This window comes from Zophobas morio, unplaced genomic scaffold, assembly GCF_036711695.1.
Source record: "Zophobas morio isolate AGI-343-1 ecotype UQ-CSIRO unplaced genomic scaffold, CSIRO_AGI_Zmor_V1 ptg000335l, whole genome shotgun sequence".
Taxonomy (NCBI): Eukaryota; Metazoa; Arthropoda; class Insecta; order Coleoptera; family Tenebrionidae; genus Zophobas; species Zophobas morio.
Window position 1 is genome coordinate 130,093 of NW_026972439.1, and position 10,204 is coordinate 140,296.

Here is a 10,204-nt window from a genome sequence, read left to right on the forward strand (position 1 = left end):
GTCAGGTCAGGTCAGGTCAGGTCAGGTCAGGTCAGGTCAGGTCAGGTCAGGTCAGGTCAGGTCAGGTCAGGTCAGGTCAGGTCAGGTCAGGTCAGGTCAGGTCAGGTCAGGTCAGGTCAGGTCAGGTCAGGTCAGGTCAGGTCAGGTCAGGTCAGGTCAGGTCAGGTCAGGTCAGGTCAGGTCAGGTCAGGTCAGGTCAGGTCAGGTCAGGTCAGGTCAGGTCAGGTCAGGTCAGGTCAGGTCAGGTCAGGTCAGGTCAGGTCAGGTCAGGTCAGGTCAGGTCAGGTCAGGTCAGGTCAGGTCAGGTCAGGTCAGGTCAGGTCAGGTCAGGTCAGGTCAGGTCAGGTCAGGTCAGGTCAGGTCAGGTCAGGTCAGGTCAGGTCAGGTCAGGTCAGGTCAGGTCAGGTCAGGTCAGGTCAGGTCAGGTCAGGTCAGGTCAGGTCAGGTCAGGTCAGGTCAGGTCAGGTCAGGTCAGGTCAGGTCAGGTCAGGTCAGGTCAGGTCAGGTCAGGTCAGGTCAGGTCAGGTCAGGTCAGGTCAGGTCAGGTCAGGTCAGGTCAGGTCAGGTCAGGTCAGGTCAGGTCAGGTCAGGTCAGGTCAGGTCAGGTCAGGTCAGGTCAGGTCAGGTCAGGTCAGGTCAGGTCAGGTCAGGTCAGGTCAGGTCAGGTCAGGTCAGGTCAGGTCAGGTCAGGTCAGGTCAGGTCAGGTCAGGTCAGGTCAGGTCAGGTCAGGTCAGGTCAGGTCAGGTCAGGTCAGGTCAGGTCAGGTCAGGTCAGGTCAGGTCAGGTCAGGTCAGGTCAGGTCAGGTCAGGTCAGGTCAGGTCAGGTCAGGTCAGGTCAGGTCAGGTCAGGTCAGGTCAGGTCAGGTCAGGTCAGGTCAGGTCAGGTCAGGTCAGGTCAGGTCAGGTCAGGTCAGGTCAGGTCAGGTCAGGTCAGGTCAGGTCAGGTCAGGTCAGGTCAGGTCAGGTCAGGTCAGGTCAGGTCAGGTCAGGTCAGGTCAGGTCAGGTCAGGTCAGGTCAGGTCAGGTCAGGTCAGGTCAGGTCAGGTCAGGTCAGGTCAGGTCAGGTCAGGTCAGGTCAGGTCAGGTCAGGTCAGGTCAGGTCAGGTCAGGTCCTCGGGGGAGAAGCCAAACTCCTACCGGGCGCGTCCCCCACGTGGCGGATAGGGGAATGCCCTCACCGGCTTGCCGGCGGGTAGTGGTGAAATAAAATAGCCACCGCGGACCAAATAGAGCAACGGAGGAGACAACCTCCATGAATAAAAAACACTTATGACAACCTAGGCAAGAAACAGGTTGAAGAGATGGTTGTAGTTAGTCAGGTGGGCTGCTCTTGGTGAAAAGCTCCCTCACCACGACAAGGTGGCAGCCCATCGAGGGAGGACTAACGCTCGAAAAAGGCATGGACACGGACTCGACTTAGGCTCACGACCCGAAGGCGGGTGGTGGAGCGTAGCCACCCGGACACACACCGTAACCAAGGCCCACAGTCAACAACCGCCGTTGAGCGCGGCGGCGGTACGTCTGTGGGGACCTTTGGCCGGGGGGCTTGCCTTAATCGGCCGGCCCGCGAGGAGGCAACCTCTATAAAAGAACCGACAGCGAAGTCGCAAAAACCTGCAGGGCACCAGGCGCACCCTGCAGTATAAATGCCTTCCCCTCGGTATGGGACCACTGCCGAGGGGCGACCCCGATCGGTACCCAAGACGTGGGAACAAAATGGACAAACTAAAACAAACAAAAAATAAGGATGAGGGGAAAGAGGACGAGAGTTTCAGCTCTAGTACAAACGACAAAAAGGAGACAAGCAAGGACGAAGACCCTTTCAAAAGGAGGGAATCACTCTCGAGAACACCTCCCGAGAAAGAAGGGCAAAAAGTGTCCAGCTTGAGAACCAACTGGGAGCCATGGGGCCTTGGTAGACCAAGAGCAAATACGAACGGAAGTGATACAGAGAAGGGAGCGAAGAGGAAGGCGACCGAATCTCCGGAAAATAAGGAACATAAAATAGGTAGAGATGCAAATCTACTAAAGAGACGACATGCTGAAGCCGAAGAGAGGCTAAGCAAAGAATTGGAGGTGTTAGGTAACTTCATTCAAGAAAACAGGAACGTTCATGTACCTGTAAAGAAAAGTATCGAAATTATACAAAGAAGTTATAAAAAATTAATAGAAATCATTAGAGTAAAAGAGGAAGAAGAAGATGAAAAAGGAAAAGAGTGGCAAAAAAAAATAGACACCCTGAAGGGGACAGTAAAACATATAGAAGAAGAAAGTAAGATAACAAAGAAAAAGTTGGAAGAAAAAATAGCAGCTGTGCATGAAGAAAAAGAACGGCTAATGGAAAAACTAAGAAAAGCGGAGAAAATGGCAGAGAGAGGTGTTCAAAAAATGAACGTTACAAAGCAAGAAATATTAGAAGCGGACAATAGAGAAAAATTCGATAAAATCAAAAATAATGCATGGGAACAAAATGCTTTCGAAAACGTGGAGGTAGTAGTGGGAAACCCATTGAGCGAAACAAAGAGCGAGTGCATGGTAGTAATAGCAGAACCGGGAGACCCGGATATGAACCGAAGTATTCAAAAAATGTTCAGGGATAGGTATCCAGAAATGACAGAAATGAGAAATAACTTTGAAATAATAGAGAATGTGATTAAAACAAGAAACATAGAGAACAAGGACGAAGTAAGAGAAACAACTCGGAAGATTATTAAAATAAAGACGATAGATACAAAGGATGACCTATGGGATCTATTAAAAAAAGTTCGAGAATACACGAAGGAAGAAAAAATAGAAAACATAGTGACACATAAGATAGCAGAAATAGAAGGAGAAGAACTGAGAAAGATGATGCAGTGTATATTCATGGAGACGCAAACAAAAATAAAAATGTACGTACCGAAAAGTCTTCAAGCAGAAACCGGAAAGAGACAGATCAAAGCAACAAATTCGTACGCGATAGTGGTCGAAAAAAAAGGAGTCGACTACAATACCCTCTTAAAAGAAGTCAAAGCCACATTGGCGGAAAAGGAAGATAGAAAAGCTATAAGAACGGTGAGGAGTACGAGAGATGGTAAAATGCTGATTATAACAGATAAAGACCAGGAAAAGGAACAAAACATAAGAAAAACAATTATAGAAAATATTGAAGAGGCAAACGTGAGACAAATAACAAACATAAATAGAAACAAGAAAACACTGTTTATAAGGAACCTAGACGCAACAACTAATAAAGAAGAAGTAAAACAGGCAATCAGGAGAGAATTGGGAGATAGAGGAGAAGTAGAGTTGAAAGTAGGCGAAGTGAGACCAACGAGAAATAACACACAAACAATCACGATAACGATAGATAAAGACAGCGCGGAAATCTTGATCAGGAAAGAATTTGTGATGATAGGAATTGTAAAAGGCAAAATCGAAGAACGTATGCAGATGACGCGATGTTATCGGTGCTGGGGTTACGGACATGCAGCGAGTGAATGTTTAGAAGAAATAGATAGAAGAAATACATGCTATAAATGTGGGAAAGAAGGGCATCAAGCCGGGCAGTGTAACAACGAGGCAAAATGTCCACTTTGCGAAAAAGAAGGGCACACAGCGGGTAGTTCAGCATGTAAGATCTTCAGAATAGCATTAAAGGAAGCTAAGAGAAGTGCGGAGTCTCCGCAAAAATTAAACTGAAATGGCGCAAATAAACAAAATACCGCTCACCAAAATGGTGACACAATATAGGTTCCTACAAGTGAATCTAAACAGATCAGCCATGGCCATGGCACTAATGAGAAAGACCATAGAGGAAAAAAATATAGATCTGGTGCTAGCCCAAGAGCCAAATATAAAGGCATTGGGAACAAGTGATATATACTGTGATACTAAACAAGATGCTGTGATAATAGTCTGTGATATTTTCAAATCGAATGTGAGTGAATGTGGAAAAGGGCCAGGCTATGTGTGGGTCCGAATAGAAGATACTCTGTATTACTCGTGCTATTTTTCTCCCAACAAGAGCAATCAACAATTTTTGTGCTTTCTAGACAAGTTACAGAGAGATATAAAAGGAAAAAAAAATACAAACAAAATGATAATTTCGGGGGATCTAAATGCTAAATCTAAAACATGGGGAGCTAAATACACAGACAGTAGGGGGAAGATACTAGAAGAATTTATAGCCGAGGCAGGGCTTTGGATAATAAATGTTGGCAATAGACCAACATTCCAAACTGAAAGAGGATCGTCGGTCATTGATATTACACTAGCCACAGAAATGGTCGCGAAAGAAATCTCGAACTGGTATGTAGATACAGACAGCGAGAACTTAAGTAACCACAATAACATCTTCTATACAAGGAATAAACAGACAAAAAGAATCCAAGAACCGGAAAAAACTAATAGTTGGATACTAAATACAGCAGGGTTAGAAAAAATAAAAAAACAAATAGCCGAATACTGGGATTTTCCAATAAATGCTGACTTAAACGAGAAAGTGAAATATTTAACAGAGACTATAAAAGAAGTGTGCAATAATTCCCTGAGTAAGACAAACAAAAGCAAAAGAAGGCCACCAGTCTACTGGTGGAATGCAGAAATTGCGGAGCTAAGAAGAACCACCATAAAAAAGAGACGAGAAATGACAAAAACAGGAAGGGACATAAATATCGAAGATAGGAGAAAACAAGCAGAAGTGGCATATAAAAAAGCTAAATTGAATCTTAAAATAGCTATAAGAAAAGCAAAAAGCGATGCGTGGAAAAGTCTATTACTGGAGATCGACGAAGATAGATGGGGGAAAGGATACAAAATCATAACAAAGAAGTTTAGAAAGTGTACGCCAATCCCAGATGAAGAGACTGAAGAAGCACAAATTAAGAAATTATTTCCTTCAAAGCCACAGATAAGGTGGGATGAACCCGAATACACAGAGCAGCAGCCAAATTTTACGGTAGAAGAACTTAAGGAGGCATTAAGCAAATGTAAAAATAAGAAAGCTCCCGGACCAGACGGTATAAAAATAGAAATAATAAAAGCGGTAGCCGAGGGAAATTACCACCTGCTATTGGATTGTATAAACAGCCTATGGCAAAAAGGGGCATTTCCGACGGAATGGAAAATAGCCAAACTAGTGCTGATAGAGAAACCCATGAAACCTGAAATGCAAAATAAGGAATTTAGACCAATATGTCTCTTAAATAACATTAGTAAATTGTATGAAAGACTAATAAAAACACGACTGGAAAACGAAATACGCGAAAACGGGGATCTGTCGGAACAGCAATACGGATTCAGATGCGGGAGGTCAACTTTAGACGCAATCAAATATGTGATGCAGAGAGCTGAAGAGACAAACAAAGTGGGATATAAAAACAGGGGATTTTGTCTCCTAGTTACGTTAGACATTAGCAATGCATTCAATTCAGCCAGATGGGAAATTATAGTAGAAGAACTGATCAACAAAAAAATAGGTAGTCATTTAATAAAGGTGATACAAAAATATCTGACAAACAGGAAAATAAGAACAAGTAGAGGACGAGTACAGGAAATAACATGCGGAGTCCCCCAAGGTTCAGTGCTAGGGCCAATATTGTGGAATGTACTGTATGACAGAATCTTAAAAATAAAATGTCCAAAAGGAACTAGTTTGGTCGCATTCGCAGACGATCTCGCGGTGGTGGTGTGCGCAAAAAGCGAAATAGAAATGCAAGAAAAAGCTAAAGACGCAATTCAATTAGTGAAAAATGAGCTGGACAAAATGGACCTAACATTAAATCTTGAAAAGACAGATGCAGTTCTACTGTCGGGGAGGAGAAAACTACCGGAATTAAAAATAAAGATATCGGAAAACTTTTACGTCAAAACACAAAAAAAAATAAAATACCTCGGACTAGTAATAGACAAAGATCTTAGAATGGCAGCTCATGTAGACCATGTGGTTAGTCATGCAGAGAAAAAAGCCGTTGCAATAATGAGGCTTATGCCAAATATCGGAGGCCCCGGAGATACCACTAGAAGGATATATGCGACGGTAGCCAAATCGGTAATTATGTACGCAGCCCCCTTATGGATGAAAGTGTGGAAAACAAAAATCTACAAAGAAAAACTGGAAAGGCTAAACCGACGTCTGGCCATAAGGGTAGCCAGGGCATACAGAACGGTTAGACACAGTGCAGTATTGGTAATAGCGGGTTTGCCACCACTAGAACTCCTGGCCATAGAAAAGGAAGACATAGAGAAAGGTAAAAGCAAGGAAATGAGCAGAAGAGACCTACTAACAAACTGGCAAGCGAGGTGGAACGAAGAAAGGTGTTGGACAAAAGAGTTGATAAACAACATTGAGCCTTGGATAAACAGAGGACATGGAGAGCTAAACTACAATCTGAGCATGGTGTTAACTGGACATGGAACCTTTAATACATATAGAAAAAGAATAAAAAAAGATGAAACGGGTCTGTGTTGGTTCTGTGAAGAGGACGTAAAGGATACCCCCGAACATACAGTATTTGAATGTAAAAGATTTAAGGAAAAAAGGCTAGAGCTAAACACGAAAATAAAGGATAGTATATCGAAAGACAACATGACAAACATGATGATAAAGAACGAGAAAAACTGGAACGACATAAACAAATATATAAATGACATAATGGACGTAAAAAGAGAGAAAGAAAGAAGTATAGAAAGGAAAAAATAGTGAGACCGAAGGCAGGCCAAAGAAATGTCCTAAGGACGGTACTGGCTGTCTTCAGAAGAATGGGGAGGGGTTTTAGGGCGGTAAAAATCCCCCACTCCCCCGCGAATATGACATCTTCTCGCGGGGAGCCTTTTGAAGGTTTCCCCTCCTCCCCCAAGAAAAAAAAAAAAAAAAAAAAAAAAAAAAAAAGGTCAGGTCAGGTCAGGTCAGGTCAGGTCAGGTCAGGTCAGGTCAGGTCAGGTCAGGTCAGGTCAGGTCAGGTCAGGTCAGGTCAGGTCAGGTCAGGTCAGGTCAGGTCAGGTCAGGTCAGGTCAGGTCAGGTCAGGTCAGGTCAGGTCAGGTCAGGTCAGGTCAGGTCAGGTCAGGTCAGGTCAGGTCAGGTCAGGTCAGGTCAGGTCAGGTCAGGTCAGGTCAGGTCAGGTCAGGTCAGGTCAGGTCAGGTCAGGTCAGGTCAGGTCAGGTCAGGTCAGGTCAGGTCAGGTCAGGTCAGGTCAGGTCAGGTCAGGTCAGGTCAGGTCAGGTCAGGTCAGGTCAGGTCAGGTCAGGTCAGGTCAGGTCAGGTCAGGTCAGGTCAGGTCAGGTCAGGTCAGGTCAGGTCAGGTCAGGTCAGGTCAGGTCAGGTCAGGTCAGGTCAGGTCAGGTCAGGTCAGGTCAGGTCAGGTCAGGTCAGGTCAGGTCAGGTCAGGTCAGGTCAGGTCAGGTCAGGTCAGGTCAGGTCAGGTCAGGTCAGGTCAGGTCAGGTCAGGTCAGGTCAGGTCAGGTCAGGTCAGGTCAGGTCAGGTCAGGTCAGGTCAGGTCAGGTCAGGTCAGGTCAGGTCAGGTCAGGTCAGGTCAGGTCAGGTCAGGTCAGGTCAGGTCAGGTCAGGTCAGGTCAGGTCAGGTCAGGTCAGGTCAGGTCAGGTCAGGTCAGGTCAGGTCAGGTCAGGTCAGGTCAGGTCAGGTCAGGTCAGGTCAGGTCAGGTCAGGTCAGGTCAGGTCAGGTCAGGTCAGGTCAGGTCAGGTCAGGTCAGGTCAGGTCAGGTCAGGTCAGGTCAGGTCAGGTCAGGTCAGGTCAGGTCAGGTCAGGTCAGGTCAGGTCAGGTCAGGTCAGGTCAGGTCAGGTCAGGTCAGGTCAGGTCAGGTCAGGTCAGGTCAGGTCAGGTCAGGTCAGGTCAGGTCAGGTCAGGTCAGGTCAGGTCAGGTCAGGTCAGGTCAGGTCAGGTCAGGTCAGGTCAGGTCAGGTCAGGTCAGGTCAGGTCAGGTCAGGTCAGGTCAGGTCAGGTCAGGTCAGGTCAGGTCAGGTCAGGTCAGGTCAGGTCAGGTCAGGTCAGGTCAGGTCAGGTCAGGTCAGGTCAGGTCAGGTCAGGTCAGGTCAGGTCAGGTCAGGTCAGGTCAGGTCAGGTCAGGTCAGGTCAGGTCAGGTCAGGTCAGGTCAGGTCAGGTCAGGTCAGGTCAGGTCAGGTCAGGTCAGGTCAGGTCAGGTCAGGTCAGGTCAGGTCAGGTCAGGTCAGGTCAGGTCAGGTCAGGTCAGGTCAGGTCAGGTCAGGTCAGGTCAGGTCAGGTCAGGTCAGGTCAGGTCAGGTCAGGTCAGGTCAGGTCAGGTCAGGTCAGGTCAGGTCAGGTCAGGTCAGGTCAGGTCAGGTCAGGTCAGGTCAGGTCAGGTCAGGTCAGGTCAGGTCAGGTCAGGTCAGGTCAGGTCAGGTCAGGTCAGGTCAGGTCAGGTCAGGTCAGGTCAGGTCAGGTCAGGTCAGGTCAGGTCAGGTCAGGTCAGGTCAGGTCAGGTCAGGTCAGGTCAGGTCAGGTCAGGTCAGGTCAGGTCAGGTCAGGTCAGGTCAGGTCAGGTCAGGTCAGGTCAGGTCAGGTCAGGTCAGGTCAGGTCAGGTCAGGTCAGGTCAGGTCAGGTCAGGTCAGGTCAGGTCAGGTCAGGTCAGGTCAGGTCAGGTCAGGTCAGGTCAGGTCAGGTCAGGTCAGGTCAGGTCAGGTCAGGTCAGGTCAGGTCAGGTCAGGTCAGGTCAGGTCAGGTCAGGTCAGGTCAGGTCAGGTCAGGTCAGGTCAGGTCAGGTCAGGTCAGGTCAGGTCAGGTCAGGTCAGGTCAGGTCAGGTCAGGTCAGGTCAGGTCAGGTCAGGTCAGGTCAGGTCAGGTCAGGTCAGGTCAGGTCAGGTCAGGTCAGGTCAGGTCAGGTCAGGTCAGGTCAGGTCAGGTCAGGTCAGGTCAGGTCAGGTCAGGTCAGGTCAGGTCAGGTCAGGTCAGGTCAGGTCAGGTCAGGTCAGGTCAGGTCAGGTCAGGTCAGGTCAGGTCAGGTCAGGTCAGGTCAGGTCAGGTCAGGTCAGGTCAGGTCAGGTCAGGTCAGGTCAGGTCAGGTCAGGTCAGGTCAGGTCAGGTCAGGTCAGGTCAGGTCAGGTCAGGTCAGGTCAGGTCAGGTCAGGTCAGGTCAGGTCAGGTCAGGTCAGGTCAGGTCAGGTCAGGTCAGGTCAGGTCAGGTCAGGTCAGGTCAGGTCAGGTCAGGTCAGGTCAGGTCAGGTCAGGTCAGGTCAGGTCAGGTCAGGTCAGGTCAGGTCAGGTCAGGTCAGGTCAGGTCAGGTCAGGTCAGGTCAGGTCAGGTCAGGTCAGGTCAGGTCAGGTCAGGTCAGGTCAGGTCAGGTCAGGTCAGGTCAGGTCAGGTCAGGTCAGGTCAGGTCAGGTCAGGTCAGGTCAGGTCAGGTCAGGTCAGGTCAGGTCAGGTCAGGTCAGGTCAGGTCAGGTCAGGTCAGGTCAGGTCAGGTCAGGTCAGGTCAGGTCAGGTCAGGTCAGGTCAGGTCAGGTCAGGTCAGGTCAGGTCAGGTCAGGTCAGGTCAGGTCAGGTCAGGTCAGGTCAGGTCAGGTCAGGTCAGGTCAGGTCAGGTCAGGTCAGGTCAGGTCAGGTCAGGTCAGGTCAGGTCAGGTCAGGTCAGGTCAGGTCAGGTCAGGTCAGGTCAGGTCAGGTCAGGTCAGGTCAGGTCAGGTCAGGTCAGGTCAGGTCAGGTCAGGTCAGGTCAGGTCAGGTCAGGTCAGGTCAGGTCAGGTCAGGTCAGGTCAGGTCAGGTCAGGTCAGGTCAGGTCAGGTCAGGTCAGGTCAGGTCAGGTCAGGTCAGGTCAGGTCAGGTCAGGTCAGGTCAGGTCAGGTCAGGTCAGGTCAGGTCAGGTCAGGTCAGGTCAGGTCAGGTCAGGTCAGGTCAGGTCAGGTCAGGTCAGGTCAGGTCAGGTCAGGTCAGGTCAGGTCAGGTCAGGTCAGGTCAGGTCAGGTCAGGTCAGGTCAGGTCAGGTCAGGTCAGGTCAGGTCAGGTCAGGTCAGGTCAGGTCAGGTCAGGTCAGGTCAGGTCAGGTCAGGTCAGGTCAGGTCAGGTCAGGTCAGGTCAGGTCAGGTCAGGTCAGGTCAGGTCAGGTCAGGTCAGGTCAGGTCAGGTCAGGTCAGGTCAGGTCAGGTCAGGTCAGGTCAGGTGGGTCAGGTCAGGTCAGGTCAGGTCAGTCAGGTCAGGTCAGGTCAGGTCAGGTCAGGTCAGGTCAGGTCAGGTCAGGTCAGGTC

The 10,204-nt window shown here is 48.9% G+C and overlaps 1 protein-coding gene across 1 annotated transcript; it reads left to right on the forward strand.

Moving 5' to 3' along the window:
- The first annotated feature begins 1,663 nt into the window (after window positions 1-1,663).
- LOC135120076 (centromere-associated protein E-like) lies at window positions 1,664-3,682 on the forward strand. The gene has a single exon (XM_064044425.1). The coding sequence runs from the start codon at window positions 1,664-1,666 to the stop codon at window positions 3,680-3,682; it is 2,019 nt and encodes a 672-aa protein (XP_063900495.1).
- The last annotated feature ends 6,522 nt before the right edge of the window (window positions 3,683-10,204 follow it).